The 20,461-nt window shown below is 36.9% G+C and overlaps 1 protein-coding gene across 1 annotated transcript; it reads right to left on the bottom strand.

The window, feature by feature from the left end:
• Positions 1-1,957: 1,957 nt before the first annotated feature.
• On the bottom strand, positions 1,958-20,180 carry LOC136238986 (uncharacterized). The gene is made up of 5 exons (XM_066029712.1): positions 19,887-20,180; positions 14,308-15,005; positions 9,635-9,808; positions 6,810-6,863; positions 1,958-3,026 (listed from the first exon to the last, which is right to left on the bottom strand). Exons 1-5 carry the CDS (start codon positions 20,134-20,136, stop codon positions 2,124-2,126), a joined length of 2,079 nt encoding a protein of 692 aa, XP_065885784.1. The 5' UTR covers positions 20,137-20,180; the 3' UTR covers positions 1,958-2,123.
• Between the last annotated feature and the right edge of the window lie 281 nt (positions 20,181-20,461).

Here is a 20,461-nt window from a genome sequence, read left to right as displayed (position 1 = left end):
TTGAGTGAGTCAGCATTGCATAGTTCAGTTACTAAGCATCACTAAATAATCATTTTTACAATGTGGGGATTGTTTTTCTACAGAGTACATTCAACTGCAAGAAAAGATACCTCAAATATTCATAACCTATATGTCTAAGTGTTTATTTTAGCACCTTAGGTAACTTTATTCATCCACAAAGTGGTTATTTGGTTTAAAATGGTATCACTACAACCAGTGAAACCCACAATCATTTCTTTTTTGTGCCCACAATTTAAACCCACAATCGATTTTTGCAAACCTCTGTATAAAAGTAATGTGGTGAATGCAGGTTTGTCTTCCTTCACCTATTAGGTGAGCATGCCAGAGTGGTATATATTACTTATACCATGGCCACTCAGGATTTGCCTGATATATCAGGCAAATCCCTTGTGGCTATGGTATAACTATTAAACATGCACCATCAACTAATAATATTATGCTTCTGAAGGAAACCTCTGATTGAATTGGCTTTGTTTGAATGTCAGTAGACTCATGCTCAGTACTAGTAATGTATAATGTGTTGATTCCAGCTAGGAGAGGTGCCAGCCTATAGTCTATAACTCATAAGTGACATGAGGAACACAATGGTATTAAAGACTACACTCATCATATTTACTGTAGAATATGGGACAATATTAACTTTTGTGTTTGAATGAGAATCATAATGCACAAAATAATAAGGAAGTGGTTACTGAACCGAAAGGTTTTTTTATTTTCGTGTCTAGTAGTTTTCCCGAACATTCGACTTTAGGGGACGCGAAAAGTAACGTTAGGGTTAGGTTCACGTTCAGCTTTGGTTTCTTCTTCATCGTTAGGTTACGTTCTTCTTACTGTATTAGGCCACTCCAAATAAATTCTCTGTTTCCCATCCACCGCCCGCATCTGGTTACTGTCAACTCTAAATATTCCATTATTCTGTATTCTTCCATTATTTTCCGGTTATTATTGCATACTGACAGGCTCAGTAAAAGCCATCTTGAAACTGTGTCAGCTCACGTGTCAGCACTGCTATCAACTCAGCACAAACTTCACGTTTGTGCTATTTTTGAAACTTAAAAGGAAGGAACAAGCTTAAGCATTCTTTATACAGCTGTTTATGGTTGTGCTAGGCAAATAATGGCTTGAAAAGCAGCCAACCCTATAATGAAATAATGGAAATGGTCCGCCCGCCCGCATGCAAATATGCCTGAGTCCAGGACGGGAAACAGAGAATTTATTTGGAGTGGCCTTATAGTGAGACTACTACGTGAGTAGCGTTTATAAGGTAGAAAGTAGGAGTAGCTATATAGTGCGTAGTTAGCAGCGGTAGCACAGTGGTAAGCCCACTGCTTATAGTTCCAGAGTTCGAGCCCAGTTTGAGTTTTGTGTTGTTGTTTTTTTCGTTTAGTGACCCTTTTTTTTTGTCTAAGTTTTACTGTCGGTTCAATAGCGAGCCCGGCTTATTGAACCGACTTTCGGTTCAGTAACCACTGCCAAATAATAATTACGTTATGCATATAAGTAAGCTACCGTAATTTGCTTTATTTCATTGTAAAATAATTTTTGTACGAAAATTTTTATGCAAGATTGAACTACTCTATTCATTCACGTAAATCATACAAAAATATTTTTACCACACGAAAGTTTTTTTGCACGAAAATAAATCGAATTACGGACTTTACGTTGAGTGTTTAATTTGCCATGATGAATAAAATGTGAGGATCGTACATAGTTAACTGAACATCCACATCATTTTCTGTAATTTGCACTAAATTGACTATATATATACTTAAGAGAAAGTGTAGAAATCATCACATCTATCCATCCTCAACAGTGCAATTAGCTACCCAAATATTGTCCTCCTCATAACCAATTATAAAGAATAATGTAGCAATTAGCTCTATTAGAGACAGTGTGCCATTTGGGTAGTAACTACGTATATACATACCTCCATAAGACAAAAAAAATACTTTCATTTTATTCAAGGAAACCACTGTGCTGATACATACATTAGTACATAATAAATGTGTGCAGTCATTCAGTGAACTAATGTGCATTAAACCTCAAACTGAGGCTAGAAAATAAAATATTAGTAAGTGCATGCAATTAATCAAAGTTCAAATTTACAATGGTTCACATGACCCAATCCATACAGTATTTGTAAAGCGTTCCTTGTCATTTATTCCACCTACTACAATTATTGTGTCATCATCTACACTAACTACAGCTGGGCCACTTCTAGCTGATGGGATGTGTCCTATTTCTTCCCATACATGGCGATTTCTGTTGAACACGTGGATGTCACTAGTGGCTACATTTTTAGTCATGGCAATTCCTCCTACTGTTAGTAAATATCTTCCTTGCATACTGACAGGAGCTGAGCGACACCGTGGAGTATCCTGATGGGAACTCCAGGCCAACTGGTGATTGGGTAGAGTATTCAGTGGAGCAGTAAATACAGCTGGGGAAGGACTATCATTCTGATTAAAACCCACAAGCAAATATAAAGTGTTGTCCACTATAACTGACTGTAGCATGCAGTGTGGTAGTGGTAAAGGACCAGTTTTGTACCACTGCTGAAAGACAGAGTCATACAGTTCAGTGGAATCTAGTGCTCTTCCTTGGTCATCTCTACCTCCAGCTATTATCAGTACTCCCTGATAACCAGCAGCTGAAGCATCACATCTTGGCGTAATCATCTGGATGTACTCCTTTAGCTGATCTCTTTCTAGTATAAATATTTGTTTGATTGGCTTGTAGTTAGACAGTCCTCCAGCAACAATCAACTGGTTGTTAAGGGTAGTCATCGCAAAGTAGAAACAAGAAGTGCTGATTGGTGAACGATTCCATCTGCCGTCAGTAGGGTTGTATATATCTATCCTCCCAGATGGGTACCCATTAGGCTCTACACCACCTCCAACATAAACTTTCCCTTTATGAAAAACAGCAGTACTATATGCACGATCAACTGGTGCAGAAACTCCTTGCCTCCATTTGATGTTCATTGGTCCATTAAACAGTTGTTTCTATATAACAAAATTGAACAATACTTTAATGTAGGATAAGCAACCAACTAAATACTTCACAGTGGGGTTATCTAATGCATACAAGTACACAAAAATTTTGTTTTGGAATAGCACATTGATAAAAAGTACTGAAACAAGCTGGAGTAGTGCACAATATTAAATCACAGTAAAACAATAAGAAGTTTTACATGCCTACTGTGCTCCAAGATACCATAACGGAATTACACAGTAGGGATATCAAGACACACGGTAGTGTGTCATGCGGCCAAGAAAGCCAGTGACCACACCATGAGTATATTTACAGGAAGAAAGAAAACAGCTTTTTCATGCGTGTATAGCTCCATGGCCTCTTCTCCAAAGCACACCATTTTTGCATTATAGCTGTCCCCCAGGTAGGGTACGCCACACAGCAAATTTGATTAAATTTACAACAGCCATTTGCGAGATATGGGCGTTCAAAATTTCATTTTAATTTCTTTGTTTTTTTCTTCTTATGCCGTACGGGGGCTGCGGGGGCTTCGATTTCTTTTCGCACACTTTGCAAAAATTGCTATAAAATGCAAACGTGTAACTCAATTGCCTCGATCTTTGGCACAAATGAAGAACGTATAACAGTGGATTCACGTACCAAGTTTGCTGTGAATCTGAGTAACATTCAAGGAGTTATGAGCATTTATTCACGTAAAAAAAGATCAAACTTCTGTCACGGCTACAGGGTAAACCAAGTATAGAAATAACTTGAAAATTGGTGTGTAGATAGGCTGATCATCATAGCAGTGCCTTTTGATAGTTCAAATAGCAATAGAGTTACAGCGACAAAGTTATAAAGCAAAAACTAAGCAAGTATAAAATCGTGGGATCCAGATACTCTAATAGGGCAGTCACCACGGGGTAAAAAAGGTGCACAAAATATGTAAAAAAAAACAAAAAAAACATACCAGAGTTCGAACCAGGGACCTCCATACCTAACACCTGCATCCTTAACCACTGAACCACTGCTACCTTGGCTGATCACCTCACTTAATTTCTGCTTATAAATGAAATTTCTAGTTGAAATCTGCTTATAATCAAACGTTTGTAATTTCATAGATCTACCAATAGAAGTACTAGATTGTTCTAGAACATTCTATGTATGTTCTATTAGAAGTCCTCAAAAAAAATGTGCACTCTATTAGAGTATTACAATAATATTATCAAATATTGAATTAAATCATGCAATGAAATACATTTATAAGTCTGTCTTCAATAATCATCATTGTATCTACATAGAAAAGAAGAAATGTGAGTAAAAACAAACCTCAAAGTCAGCCATAGGCTGGTTTTTGGGCCTTATAAAGTACAAAAAGGAGTGAAATCCACACAAAAACAGCCAAGCTGTGAAAAAATGGTGCGGCCTTAAAAAGCCTGGGTGAAAAAAGTTGTGAAATCAAAGGTGGCGGCCAAGAAATGGCTGCAATGATGTCAATGCTAATAAATTAACAATGCACACAGCCATTATTAAATTTAACATCATTGCAGCCATTTCTTGGCCACCACCTTTGATTTCACAACTTTTTTCACCCAGGCTTTTTAAGGCCGCACCATTTTTTCACAGCTTGGCTGTTTTTGTGTGGATATATATAACACTTCTTATTGCTTTACTGTGATTTAATATTGTGCACTACTCCAGTTTGTTTCAGTACTTTTTATCGATGTGCTATGGTCCCTACTCAAGTTGAAAACTCAAAAAAATTTTTTTGTACTTGTTTGTTAACTTTTTTTGTAAATAATTATTATGACTGGTGAACCAACACATACCACATCTGAAATGGCACCACATGCCCCAGCTATATCAATTATTGTCTGAAAAGTGAAGTATCTGTTGTCAGCTATGTTCAACCCATTACACAGCAGTACGAATCAACAACTGTTCGAAAAGTACCTCTGCAACCAAAATAGCCACTATGAAAAATACGGATGATTTCCATTACAAAGGGAAGCCATCACGTGCTACTGCCAAATCGACACTTTTCACTGTCAGCAATGATGAATAGGACACAAAGGAGGACAGTGGTAAGTCCATGAAGAATGCATTGTACGTACTGTGGTATGCCAAAAGGCACCCTCAGGCCAAAGCGACGTTGCCTTAGCTGTTATCGGGTTACGCTTGTCTGAAGGCATCAGTAGTCAGTCAGTCACTAGAAAATTCCGTTATAACTATTAGGAATTATACAAGCTACGTAGTATGGATCATTACAATAATATGAGTGGATCATTCCCGAGGTTCCTAATTTTAGCCCATATAATCAGCAACAAACCAGTAAGGATTAATTGTACACTTCAGGTGGTGATCCCATTGTTATTGTATACTAGCTAGTAAAATTCCTATTTTTTCTTACACTTGTTTGTTGACTTTTTGCAACATAATTCATCATTATATAGTAAACTTTTATAACACCACATCACGGAAAAGAACCGCACCAGATACACAAGGCTATAATTGTATGACTAATTCTGTGCCCCTTAACTAATTACACATAACAACAAAATATAACTTAGTGGTCAGCTATGCTCTGCCCTGTTATGCTACCTTATAGACAGAGAACAATACAGCTTTAATCTACTCACTTTAAACTGTTGGTGGTGTGGTGCAAAAATTACGAGTGATTTTTATTCTTGCATGATAGGCAGTAAACAAAGTCAATGATGCACTACTGTGAATCAAAATCTTTCAATGCAAGCAAAAATAATGGTACAAAATGAGGACAAAGGTAAGTTTATTGTACACACATTACCCCTACTGAAAGCAACTTCAAGCAAATCATATATAATGCTAGGAATTCATCTTGTCAGTTCCTAGTCTTTATTTTGTTCTGCGTAATATGACCTAGGGCTAAAACAAACCATTCAAATATTTCGTTATTCATTCTAAATCAAGTATTAGAATGCTGTTGGAGCAGATTTGATATTCTATAGGCATATACTGTGTATCAGAAAATTTTGGTGGGAGAAAATATTTGGTGAATTTGGCGAGTATGCATGGACTCGCCAAAATTTTACTTGCCATTTTTTTTTCTAAAAGGGAATATTGTTACAGCGGTGAGTGGTTAGTCTTCCACAAGTATCCCATTGAATACATTATGGTTTTAGACTAATAGCTCAGGCAGATGGGCAATTCAGCTGCCCATGCACATGCCTTGCCACATGCATTCACGGCCAGTCTTGATTACTGACTTAGCGAGTTAATGCACATTATTTTTGTTACAACTAGCTATTTACGTAAGAAGAGCACATTGAATTGAATGAGAGGCATTGTCAAACTGTAGTATTTCGTCTGTAGACATTGCAAAGTTTGGTCACCAACGCTGCCAGATTAAAATTGTGTGAGCAAACTTGAGTAATGTTATGCATTCGCCAAAATATTATTCGCCAATTTCTGTCGATGATCAATTCACCAAAATTTTTCGCTATATGGTAATCACAATGGTAAAGTAATAGATTTTAAAACTTTATGAAATGTTTTGACATTCTCTTCCAAAATAATAATACTTATAAGAGTTGTATCAACAGATAAGCACCACTGTAGCAATTTATTTGTGTATGCAAACCTATGGAACATTTCAAGTATTTGTGAGCTCAATGCGTACATTTAGAATATTCCTTACTTTTAAAATTATTAGTTTCATTAGCATTTAGAATATTCGTTTTAGCTCTAATATGGCCTATACTCTTGTTAGACTGATTACATCATAATGCATACATGTAGTATCAATAATACAGATTATAAACTTAGGACTATATTACCTTTGGATTAGACCGAGGGGGTATGGGTGGTGGCTTATCTTTCATCAGATCAATCTGCAACATAAGCTTGAATAATCAATGTGCACATTTAAAGATCAAGCAGTATTATTCACATACAGCTACTTCAAGCAGTTCAACATATGTACCAGTTTAAAATTAACACAGACACGTATGTGACTCAGTGCTACATTCTGTGAATGGGACCATTTTATATCGAGATTCTCAACCACATAGTTTTAGCAAAACTGCCACAGCAAAATTATAAATGAACTACCTTCCCATTGGGCTCTTCAGGTGTTTAGTGGTTGAAAAACACCGTAGCAGGCCTTATAGGCTACTAGGAAAAGTGCATTTCTTCGAGTTGAGGGGTGTGTCTCCTAAATACACAAGAAACTGAAAGCAGCTTAGAAGCTTTGTAGAGAGAAGTTGCAGAAAAAACATGATAAACAAATTATAAAATGGCTGAGAAGATACTTCTGTGTGTAATATGTGGTTTGCTTGAATACAGTGCTTCCATACCAGTGCATAGAGAGAATCACAAAATAATTCACCAATTACAAAATACGAAATTACAATAATTATTAATTCGATATTATTTTGTGCCCATTATTACAAAAAAAAAAGACCTATTAGAACAGCATAGTATGTAATCTGTATATATGAAGCTGAAAAGCCGTCTGTCTGTCTTGCATTCTTTTGGCGTCCAATGATTATCTCGCCTACCACTGCATGTATCAGTGTGGATTTTGCATCAAATAAAGTCCTCATTCTCTAAGAACTGTCTTACTTTTAAATGAAGCTTCTAACTGCAGGGAGTTGAGCAAAACTCGCTCAAATTCTTTCTACAATTATCTCACCTACCACTGCATATATCAGTGTGGATTTTGCATCAAACAAAGTGCTCATTCTCTAAGAATCGTCATACTTTAAATGAAGCTTCTAACTGCTGTCATTTAATGTATACAGCATGTTAAATGTGAGGGTGTAGAACAAAACTCGCTCGAATTCTTTCTATAAACTGCATGCAAACTGCAAGTAAACCCTTTTTCCATTCAACTTAAGCATGCAGGGGCGGATCTAGGGGGTGGGCTTTGGGGGCTGAAGCCCCCCCTTCACTTTTAGGCTTTACTTGATCAATATGCTGAGGATTATAATGAAATTTTGTCTTAGCATAATTATTAATAATACAAATACTCATAAACCCACCTTATAAACATCTTTCCAAGGCATTATCAGTGGATTTATGCTAAAAGTTATGCAACAGGGACCCAGATCAGCATTGGAGGTGTACAAGATCGAGATACTCTAATAGAGCAGTCACCTAACTACTCTAATAGAACATTCAGTGTAAGCATAAAAATTGGTTCTGTTATGGCCAAATCTGCCTGCACCTATACATACAATGAAGTGTATCGGTCTGTTTAAAAGGCTTGTTCATTTACTTGTGTAGTATTAACAGTACCGGTATACCTAATTCAGGTACACAATGTCCATTGAAAATGCTCTCAGTCAATCTCGCATCATTCAAATTTCAAAATTTTCCAGTTTCAACAATAATTATTATTATTCTATCATGCACGCAATTGTGAGAGAGTGAATCATGTGCTTGGATGTCTGAACCTACCCAAACCTTTCCATTAGCAAATGCTGCAGAGAGCCATATATATCTAAAGGCAGTATATAGAATATCTATACAGGCAGAAATATGCATTTTATGTGGAATACAATCAAACCCGAATCGCAAAAATTCGAAGCATACTATTGTAGAGTATCACTTACCCAATGCCTATACCAATGCCTATACCAAATTTTGATGGTCTGTGGTGTATAATTTTGAAGTTATTTAGTGAGAAAGGAGACGGTGTGGCTAATCAGGGCACAGTCCGTATAACAGTAATCACACGATGGCAGCTGGTGCTGTTCGCCAGTGAATTAACCAGAGTTGTGACAAGCTAATAGTTTTAAAGTGTGAGTAACATTAGTTGTATCAACAAAAGTAGTTGGGTGGTCTGACAGAGCTTGTTCTGTTAGTCCACTGAGACGTTTCGCTGTGGTCTATGGATTTCCACGTTTGTTCGCGCATTACCACAAACATACTGTACAATTAACTTTGTGTGGCTGCCCTTAATCGGTTCAGCGCCACCTTAAGATTGTTTGCAGCACAAAGTCACAGACTCAGAGTCCTTATTGTATGCTAAACTAAAGTATCACAGGCTATCAGATAAAGTTGTACACTAGCGAAGTTTTGGGCCACCCTAAAATAGCTCATTAAGCACGTGGTTTGAAACAAATTGTTTTGTGCGGCTGGACTTAATCGATTCAGCGCCACCTTAATGCAAAGTGTATAAAAGTATGTATAAACCGAAAAAATCTAGATCACTCTCAAAGTGTCTACATTTAAGGGTGTTTTAAGGGGCTTCACAGTATTATATATATCATCCTGAAAACAAAGATAAAACTTAAAAATTATGTATGTCATACATTATAATAACCAAAGGAGTGCTATTACTCATAACTGATGGGTATCCCAACACATATAATAATGACTAGCTTTATGCACACAATTAATCCATTTACCTTACAGCATGCATTTGCTCATTATACAGTTATGAAATGTAATAAGCTAACCACTACGTATGTATTACGGATATTGTAAACTGACCATGTTTTACCTACGCAAGGAGCAAATGGAAGTGAAGCTACTTAACTTTAGCAGATGTATATTGGAACCCTCATACAGTGTTCACATGTTCTAGAAAACATGTTGTACTATCTGAAGGCGTGACACAATTAAATGTAACTAAATAGTGCATGTAATTACTAACCTTTATATGTTCATTCTCAGTTTTAAGTTGTGTGTTTTCGATCTTCAAACCATTATTCTCTATTCTAAGATCATTAACCTCCAAATTCAGATGATCAACTTTTGCCTTTAATTCACTATTTTCAGTTTCCAGAATATCAACTCTTCCCTTAAGTTCATCATTCATTTGGGTGATCTGTACAATACAATGGTACTATTAATTGTGATCAGATTTGCAAAGCAGGTCTATACATAATGATTACCAAACCATCCATTAATGGATGATGTATACGTGGCCATTAAAACCATGCAATATTAGCATTAACATCATTGCAGCCATTGCTTGGTCACTACCTTTGATTTCAAAACTTTTTTTTTTCACCTGGGCTTTTGAAAGCCTCATGAATTTTACTCTTTATAACCCTCAAAACCAGCTATTGGCTGGATTTGTTGTTTGTTTTACCCACATTTCTTCTTATCTACACAGACAATGATGATTATTGAAGACAGAATTATAATTGTATTGTAATGCATGTTGTATTTGACTATAATATTACTGTAGTACTGTAATGAAGCGCACATATTTTTAAGACTTCTAATGCAATGCACAATTCTAGAATTTCCATTGGTAGATCTATGAAATAATTATAAACTTCTACACTTCAGCTAGAACTTTCATTTATAAGGTAGAAAGTGAACAGCCTCAATAGCAGTAGCTCAGTGGTTAAGAAATTAGATCTTAGTTGTGAAGGCCACTGGTTTGAACTCTGGCAACATTTTTTCATGCAATTTTTACACCCCATGATGACTGTTCTATTAGAGTATTTTGACCTGTGATTTTTGTTTTGTAACACTGTAGCTGTTATTCCTTTGATTTTTAAACCATTAAAAGGCATTGCTATGATGGTATATACACCAATATTCAAATAATTCCCATAGTTTCATCTTCGCAGACCTATTCCCTGGGGTGGTGCTTATCGATTAGAGACTACAAGCGCCCCCTCTAAAAGGGTCTAGTAAAATTCCTATATCTTTTTTGTGATAAATCGCCAACTCTGGCGAGTGATAATCGGTGTTTAACAACTACAGGTGATGATTTGAAGTGAGCTTTGTTTTAGTACACAGTGGAACCTCCCTTATCCGGACCTCTATTGTCCAGGCACCTCCATTGTCCAGATACCTCCACTGTCTGGACAACTCAAATCAGTCATGTGGCTTGTAGTTTATAGACACATAATGAAGTTTGGTTTAGATGATAGCACAAGGAAGGAGCCTACAGGTTGTTGCTTACCTGTTTGGAAGCTTGTTTATTCTACTAATATAACTACCACTTGGTTGCTAGGTTATAACGCATTTTTACAACTTAGGGAAGTGACCATGAATGTTTTGTAGTGATTTTCCCCTCTGCCCACTAAACTGCATAGCACTAACTGATAGCAATACAACATTACCTTTAGTCACTTTTGCTTGATTCTTAGTTAAGGACATTTGTGAGATACAGACGGTAGTACATATGTACCAGACTGCCAGGATAAGTGAGGTTCCACTGTAGTATGTGCTGCAAAGCCATAAATGATGATGCTTATTGTTTAACCATCATGTCTTGTAATGTCTTGTGTAGTTGTTAAACACCACTTATCACTTGCCAGAGTTGGCGATTTCTTGGACAAAAAAGGTATAGGCACTTCACCAGACCCGTTCAGAGGGGGCGCTTATGATCTTTAACCAATAAGCTCCACCCCAGAGAATGGGTCTGTGTGAACGAGAATATAATTCCCACACCCTTTAACTGTGACTCTTTTCATGCAACTAAATGTCTATAACATTTATCAGAGCAAACTTAGCATGTAAATTCACTTTCAAGGCAATTGAGTTATAGTTTTTATAACAACTTTTGCAAAGTGTGCAAAAAGCAGAAGAATGAAACTCGGTCTCCATAAATCCCTTCAGAAAAAAAAAACTTTTGGCTGCAGGAAGTTAATGAAGTTTTAGTGTGTGGCCTGCTCTATGTAACTATAATGTAAAATGGTATGTTTTGGAAAAGGAATCATGGAGATATATGCATGTGTGAAAATCACATTTTCTTTCTTCCTGTTAATATATACACAGTATGGTGTTGGAATTGTTGGCCACACAACACACTACCATGTGTCTTTACAGTAGGACTAGAATATCTTAATTGACACAAGTTGAGGACAAGTGTCAACACACAAATTCTATGCAGGGGCTTTCCTATAGAGTGGCAGAGCAGTGCAGCACTGCTCTACTTTACTCATAATTCTTTTGATTTGGTAAAAAGAATGTACAAATTGATTTGATGTTAGTAGCAATCTAACAGTTTTACTGCTCTACTTTATTTTTCTGGGGAAAGTTCTGCTATGATTACTGTACATTAGTATACTGTATACATCTGCAGATGTAGCCACCCTCATTTTTTTTATTACATCGATCCCCACTTAAATTTTTCATTGTATAACATAATTTATGGCTGCACACATACTGGATCAAAAGGTAAAATGGTCCCAGATATAATTTTGCATTTGACGGGTGCCCTAACTACGTACAGTATCAAACACTGAAAAGCAATGTGGCCATTTCACTCAATGTTCCACCCATTACACAACATTACACTCATAACAAGAAGGCACTGATCAGCTACCCACAATTCAACACCTACGCAAAGTGAAGAAAGAAATTGGACACAAAGGAGGACAATGGTTAGTCCATGCATGATGCATGCAGTGTACAGTAGCTATAGATGAAAGACACATTTTGGGCCTAAGCAACATTAAACAGTGAAGAAATCAAGTCTATCAAACAATAAAGTAGTACTGTTTAGTAGGGATCCCAATAAAGTGAGTCTAAGTGATGCGTGCCATTAAAAATGCCACATCTAAAAACCATCATAGAAGTATCATACGGGACAAAAATCACCTTTATGAAATAGTCTTACTCCATTCAACCTCAAATACAGTGTTTTAACAAGAAAACACTTACAGGCGGCTGGATATAGAATTTAAAAAGCAGTCAAAACCCATATTTTCATCTGTCAGCCTGCGCCAGACGAAGGAGCATGCAACCACCATTTTATGCCACAACAACAGACTCATGGGTGGGATGTGCCTTTTGTGACTCCAACGAATGTCTGCCTTCTGCGTGCTGTTATTCCTTGTATCTTCAATTAAATGGTCATCTTCTTCATGCCAGGAAACCATACCAAGGCGATAATCTTTTGTATCAACACCTTCCTTAAAGGAGCATTTTCAAATGCCATAAAACTATTTGAGGCACTCAACAGACTGTAGTGTTTTTGTAGTAGTATCGGGTACCAGCTAAGCTGGGACAATAAATGATTGCAATGGACCACGTTCTCTTAAACGATCAGAACATGCTATCACACCTCCAGTACTGAGACCACACCCCTCAATGACCTAGTTCCATAGAAAGTAAGGTGATGTACCATGCCCCTTAGCTTAATCTACTGTGTAGTACTGTAGCAAGATCGAGATACTCTAATACAGCAGTCACTACCACATGGCTAGACAATAGCAATTGATTTGTAAAGCAATTATACTGGAAATAAACTACAGATGCTCACATTCACAGACATAACCTCCATTTGCATTAGCCAACAGCATTCAGATTTGGATTAAAATGTTCACCATGGATTGGCAAGATATAGTGTTAGCCCTGTAGTCACTTGTGCATATACATATGAAGGCAGTTTTAATAAAGAAATGACAACAATCTTGCTTACATTTATCACATTGTAAACAAACGCACATGACATGCATACTGTTGGGACTACACAAATGAGACAAAAATGTTCGAACTCTCCATGAGCTGGCAAATAAGATGGTGTATAGTTTTAATCGATTTCAGTATTGCTTCTCTGAGTAATGACTTGATTAAACCTTGTGTATTTTTTTCTTTGTAGCATGCATAATTTTATGTTTTTTAAAACTTTATTTTTCTATGCTTGTGTGAACTAGGCGGGTTTTGGCTGAGATGGTCACAGTCAACAATAATGAGGTAGGGTTCCAGCAATAAAAAGTACAGTGTAATGAAACAAGAGATAATGGCACCTATATGGTGCTACTTGGCATTGTAGCAAACTACACTGTGTAGCAATGTATGAAAATCCCTACTTTGGCACTGAAAGGATGGTAAAAACATGCCAATTAAAGGATCTTCCCACATTGCTACAAGGCCAACTTGCCAAGTAGTTTTTCCATCATAACTGCCTTCATCTCTTGTTTCACTGCTTTTTACTGCTGGAATCCTACTTCATTTTTAAATTAATAATTTTGCAATTACTCTATAGCGTTAACCAGTCAATTTATGCTTGGTTGAAGGAATTATTGAGTCAGTTAGCTAGTCAGTAGGAAATTCAATAGAAAAAAAATTTAAATTCCATAGAAAGTTGTCGAAAGCAGTTTAGCCAATACTGTCAAGATAGCTGTTGTGAAGGAAATACAAGGCTGGTTCTTTAGATTTTTTTCAGGAAAAAAGAAACGTTTGTGATCCCTAGTATACAGTATTACTATATACTTTATGGTATTAAATCATTCAGATTTTGTACCCTTTAGGAAGAGTGTGTATAGCTACGTATAAGCTGTTGGTACAACAGTGATAAGCAATAGCATATAAGACTACAGTTACTGTAAGTATCTGCATGTGGTGTTAGCCACAAACCTGTTGTGATGATGAAACATCAGCCCACCATACAATAGGACTTAGCCCATCATGGCCAGTGCACTGACTACATGAATCCTTCACTTTTTTAATTTCTACAGAAACTTGTGTTATTGGAGGGCGTTTCTTAGGATTGTCACTCAAACACAATGTTACTAATGCTTTCAAGTCTTCAGCAGTTCCAGTCAACATGTCAAGATACTTCTTACGCCTTCTTGCCTCTGATACCATCTCCCATTTGTCAGTTTCATTATTGAACTGTGCCTGGTCACTCGGATCAGGCCACTGCTGGGTAATCACACTGAGGATGACTCCACCGTAGGAAAATACATCCAATGGAGTACCATATACTGGTTGTTTTGAATGTGCCTCAGGAGGCATGAAATCTGGTGTCCCAGGAACTTTGGTCATTGTCTTTCTATTTCCAGTCTGCAGCACTTTAGCAACACCTAAGTCAGTAATCTTGGCTTCTAGTCGGTCTCCCAGTAAAATGTTATTGGGGGTAAGGTCACGATGGATAATCTGGGGGTTCCTACTGTGGAGATACCTCAATCCAAGGCACACCTCATCAAGTATGGATAGTTTTACATTTAGAGGAATGTCAGGGTAATTTTCTAACAGATTCTTCAGACTACATCGCATCTTTTCCATTACTATCACAGGTAATCCATGTTGGTCTCTTGCAGGATAGTACACTCCTACATATATTATACAGAAAACATCATACAGTTTTATCCATCATTAAATTTACATCATTGCATGGCCTCAACCTTTGTTTTCACAACTTTTTTCACCCAGGCTTTTGAAGGCTGTATCCTTTATACACAGCTTGGCTGCATTTGCATGGATTTCACTTCTTTTTGTACTTTAAATACCCAACGCCAACCATAAACTGATTGTTTTTACACAAATCATTGTTCTTCTTATCTACAGATACAATTAATATGCTGATATTAGACAAACTAGCGCTCTACCAATACAGAAAAATACCTACCCATGCCAAAGGATATAATATTAGTGTTGCACCGATATCCAAATTAGCCTATTATTCCAATAATCGATATTAAAGCTGATACCGATAACTGATTCGATATACACTAATAACACTAACACTCATCCTCATCATTATTAAATGACTCATATTAGTGACATAGGTATTGATACAAGTATTAATATACAGTTTATTCTAGGCTAAAATGTAAAATTAGATGTATACCACAAGTAAAAGTTACTCATGGTAAACAGTACATTTTGTACTGCTATACAGTTGAGACAAGTGGCTGGTACGACATAGAAACCTAAAACCTCAGTTTACTTTGGATGTGGCCTAAAACCTGACAGTTTACTATGGGCATGGCTTGTAGTCACCACTAAACTATCAACACATAACTCAATTAAAATGCCAAATAACTTATGTCTAGCCTCCCCCACAGACGTCATTATACTACACAGCACAGTGGAGATTAACATCTGCTTTGATTTAATCAAAACCGACTAATCGGCTAGTAGCCAATATTGGCCCAATACCAATTATCAGTATAACACTATTATAATGTCATGTTAATACAAATAATTGCTCTACAATTTTGTGCTTGCTTGTTCAAGGCTATGGCTATATAAAGTTATTATAGCGCCTGTATTCGTTTACAATAGTGTTTTTATGACAACATAATTTCTTCCAAGTTATGTATGCATGATTGTACCACTTGTCTATCAGGATTTATATTTTGCAGTGACTGTTCTATTAGAGTATCTCGATTTTTCATGCAAAATGTGATACATGTAAGTTGCAGTTGCTCAATTTTTAACAAAGCAAATCCTACACCTTTTTTTGCTACAATACGATTTTCAGCCTGTTGTCATTGCATGTTTTCCTAGCAAAGCACTTACAGTATTATGATGATGAGGATTAGCACGAGTAGATCTTAATCCTAGTGTACTACCCCACCGATTGGTACCAAAATGGCCTTTTGATTTGATGGAATACTAGAGAAGTTACAATAGCATTTATTGCAGAGTTTACTGATTACTTGTGTAATAATGTAATAGAGCGCACATTTTCTTTTCAAGGATTTCTAATAGAACACACATAGAATGTTCTGAATTTTCCATTGGCAGATCTATGAAATTATGAACTTTTACTATTGAATAGATTTTAGGAATTATTATTTATAAAGTAGAAATTAAGTGATTTGAACAGGCATGAGAGCAATGGCTCAGTGATTAAGAATTTGAGTGTTTGGATGGAGGTCCCTGGTAAGATTTTTCGAACATTTCTTCGTGCACCTTTTCCCCCGCAGTGACTGTTCTATTAGAGTATTTCGACCCAAGATTTACAGTTGTTGCCTTGTAACTCTATAGCTGTCAATGTGATTTCTTTGAAACTGATGGTTAACCTATACGCATACTGATTCTTAAGTTATTCCCATCAACGGTTTAACCTGTAAGCGTGACAACAAGTTGGCCTTTTTAAATGCAAATAAGCATCCATAGCTCTATGACTGTGTATCAGATTTGGACCAAACTTGGTACGTGATTTTGCCACAGTATACGTGGGTTCACCAGTCATAATAAAGTTACAAAAAAAAAGTATAAGAAAAAAATAGGAATCGAATAGGGATCAAAGAAATAAAAAGTAGTGAAATGATTACAAGGGAAGTCATCTGCACCTGAAGGCATTTAATCCTCAATACACTACCTTTTATTTCTTTGATCCCTATGAGGACGGAACATTCCATTATCCAAAATTACACTGTACACAATTATAATAATACAGGATACTTGGAAGTATCTATGTAGGTTATGTTGTTTTAACCATGTATCGTTAGCTAACAATAATCATCATACAGTTGGGTGATGTTTTTTCACTTGTGTAGCAAGTATCATACAGTGTGATAGTACTGTAATATAGTAGGGACCACAAAGGTGTACACGTGGCCACGAAAAACATCATCCAAAAACCAGCCTCAATTTTCCCTGATGATGATGAGGCAGAATTGGTTACGTAAAACTTAAACAAGCCTTCAGATCAACCCGAAATGCTTTCAATACGTTGAGCACTATGGAAATTTTTTTTTAAATTATTAAACAGAATTTTCTACTGACTGATCGACTGACTGACTGCCTGACTGATGCCTTCAAACAAGCATAACTCAATAACAGCTAAGGCTACAGGCTTGATTTTTTCACTGTTCGATGTCACTTCGACCCAAGAGGTGAGTTTTGGCATACTGCAGTATGTACAATGCATTCTTCATGGACTTACCAGTGTCCTCCTTTGTGTCCCATTCATCTTGGCTGACAGCAAAAGGTGTCGATTTGGTGGTAGCATGTGATGGCTTTCCTTTGTAACAGAAATTGTCCGTATTGTTCATGGTGGCTACTTTGATTGCAGAGGTATTTTTCAACAGTTCTTGATTCGTAATGTTGTGTAACGGGTTGAACATTGCTGACAATTTATGAAGCATAATGGATACTGCACTTTTAGACGATAATTGGCAGCTGGGCTACATGGCATCATTTCTTTTGATGTGGTATGCGTGGATTAAAATTTCATTTAACAAAAAATTAAATTTTCAACTAGAGTAGGGACCATAGCGCATTGATAAAAAGTACTGAAACAAGCTGGAGTAGTGCACAATATTAAATCACAGTGAAACAATAAGAAGTGTTATATCCATACTGTAATCAAGATACCACAAGAAGAGCACAGTAGGGGTATAACACTTTTTATTGTTTTACTGTAATTTAATATCATGCACTACTCCAACTTGTTTCAGTACTTTTTATCGATGTGCTATGGTCCCTACCCTAGTTGAAACTTCCAATTTTTTTGCGTGCTTGTCCACACTAAAACTCACATGATTTGACGACTGCACTGAAATAGTACAAATATGTACCACTCAAATGCAATGTCGTCTCGTGAGAGTGTGAGTGATTAAAAAACTCACTAAATAAAGGGTGCCCTTGCATTTGAGTGGTACTGTAGCTAACACCTTGATGGGGCAATACATCGTGACTTGATCTGCAAGCCTCCCAGATTCTGGCCAAGCGCAAATTTCTGAGGGACAATTTTTGTGGTAGTTTGGCTATCTGCATAATTTTCATCCTCGAAAATTAACAGTTATTAGGATTGGCTCTATGCTATGTAGGTAACTTGAGTGAAAAATGAATGATCCTTAAATATGTCCTGAAAATGATTATTCTGCATGCAAAAATTATGTACCTCAAAGATTAGTAAGTATACAGCATTTTCCAGGGGATGGAATTTCTTTGGATATATGTACTGTAATAAAGCCATTAAAAGTTTATTGTCAAATTTTATGAGGTTGGAGGTCTGACTCATTTATCATTTTGTATGAAGGTATGTACTATAGTTTTAACAGTTGTAAACAATCCTGGACTGGTATATACCTACCAGATCAACTCATGTTTTTTATGGCCAACATTTCGGCACTGATTGTAACTACTCTATTGTTATGCTGAATGTAGAATATTGTGCAGGTGGACCTGTTAGCTTTGCACAGCTCCACTACATGTGTATTGGCTATCAATGGATGGAATAGTAAACACAATTTCATAAACTGAAATGTTATAATTTGATGCTGTTTGCTCAAAACCCAATTTTCAATAATACAATATACATATAGCCTGTACATCTAAAGCATTTTCACTTCATTGTTAAAGAATCCAAAGACACACAGTAGTGTGCTGTGTGGCCAAGAAAGCCAGCACACCACACCGTGAGTATATTTACAGAACGCGATTTTCACGCATACGTAACTCTGTGCTCCCTCCTCGAATTGGAATCATTTTTGTACAGCAAATGCCCTCCACCTTCAGCACTCCACATACCAAATTTGAGCAAGATTGCCCCATGCAACCGTGAAATACAAGTTCTCAAAATTTAACTTAATTTATTTGTTTATTTTCCCTTTCATTTAGGGAGCTCTGGGGCTTAGATTATATAAAATGTAAATGCGTATCTCAATTTTCGTGAGCTTTGGTACATGAGGACCTCTATACTCAATTCAGTCACAATGGAAAACTTGGACAATTCCCATTACAAATGTAGGTAACTATCATGCAGCACCACCTTCTTGCACTGTCAGCAAAGATACAAAGGAGGACACAGCCTAGGTAAGTCCGTGAAGCATGCATGATACGTACTGTGGTATGTCAAAAGGTACCTGTCGGGTTGAAGTGATGTCAAATCAAGCCCACAACCTTAGCCGTTATCAAGGTACGTTTGCCTGAACGCATCAGTCAGTCAGGCAGTCAGTAGAAAATTCCACTGAATCAGTCTTTTTGTAGCAACCTATTAAAACCATTTCAGGTCATACTGAAGGCACTTTTGGGCTTGGTTACACCTCCAAGGTGCACCATGAAGGTACCATGAGGCTGGCTTTAGGGTGATCCCTGAGTAAGAAGCACAAAAAATTGCCATCAAGGTGGGTGGTAAATTTTAAAGCTTCCCATCAATCTCCACCTAGGGTAGGCGGGGCATATTCACAGTGATATGCAAGGGTAATTTTTTATTTTATTTTTTTATTACAATATGATACGCTATGCTAACAAACCTAGGAATTGAACGACGCATGGGTGACGAATGGTACTCCAAATCTGGCACTCGTTAAGAAAGTCAGTGGTAATTTTAGGGACGCCTTCATCTTGTGAACATTGTAATAACAAGGCGTGTATCTCCTTGGCGGCGCAGAGTGATCCTTGGTAGTCCACTTCAAACACTCTCCCATAAGCACCCCGACCAATTTCCTTTCCTGTGGAATTCACATCATAGAGAATAAGATCGGCACTAACCCTGGTGGCCATGACAGTAGCGGTACGTACAGCATACGCCCTCAAAGAAACTCAAATAGAAATTTATTAAATATTTTTTAAAATCCTGAAAATTAATTCAAATATACATGCATGACCCGAAGCTACTCCGGAAACTATCAGTATTACAGATACTACCAATAATCACTGTACAGACCTCAGTTCGGGACACTTGTGTTACTAGATAGCCTACATAGCAGAACAGAGCTAAATTAGATTCTAACTTCAGCGTGACTGTGTAAAGACTCTATGTGTGTATATTCAGAGTAGCCTGAGGCCAGTAGGTAGTGGTTATTATTACTTGATACACCCTGTAGCC

The sequence above is a fragment of the Dysidea avara genome, chromosome 11 (genome assembly GCF_963678975.1).
Source record: "Dysidea avara chromosome 11, odDysAvar1.4, whole genome shotgun sequence".
NCBI lineage: Eukaryota > Metazoa > Porifera > Demospongiae > Dictyoceratida > Dysideidae > Dysidea > Dysidea avara.
Note: the sequence above shows the minus strand (reverse complement) of the source record. Positions and strands in the feature narration are given on the sequence as shown.

Coding starts and splice junctions, on each gene's coding strand:
- LOC136238986 (XM_066029712.1), bottom strand. CDS start 20,136: ATGGCCACCAGGGTTAGTGCCGATCTTATTCTCTATGATGTGAATTCC. Junction 9,809..14,307: donor ATGTTTCATCATCACAACAG/GTTTGTGGCTAA, acceptor TGTATTGTACAG/ATCACCCAAATGAATGATGA. Junction 3,027..6,809: donor CCCCTCGGTCTAATCCAAAG/GTAATATAGTCC, acceptor TTTGTTATATAG/AAACAACTGTTTAATGGACC.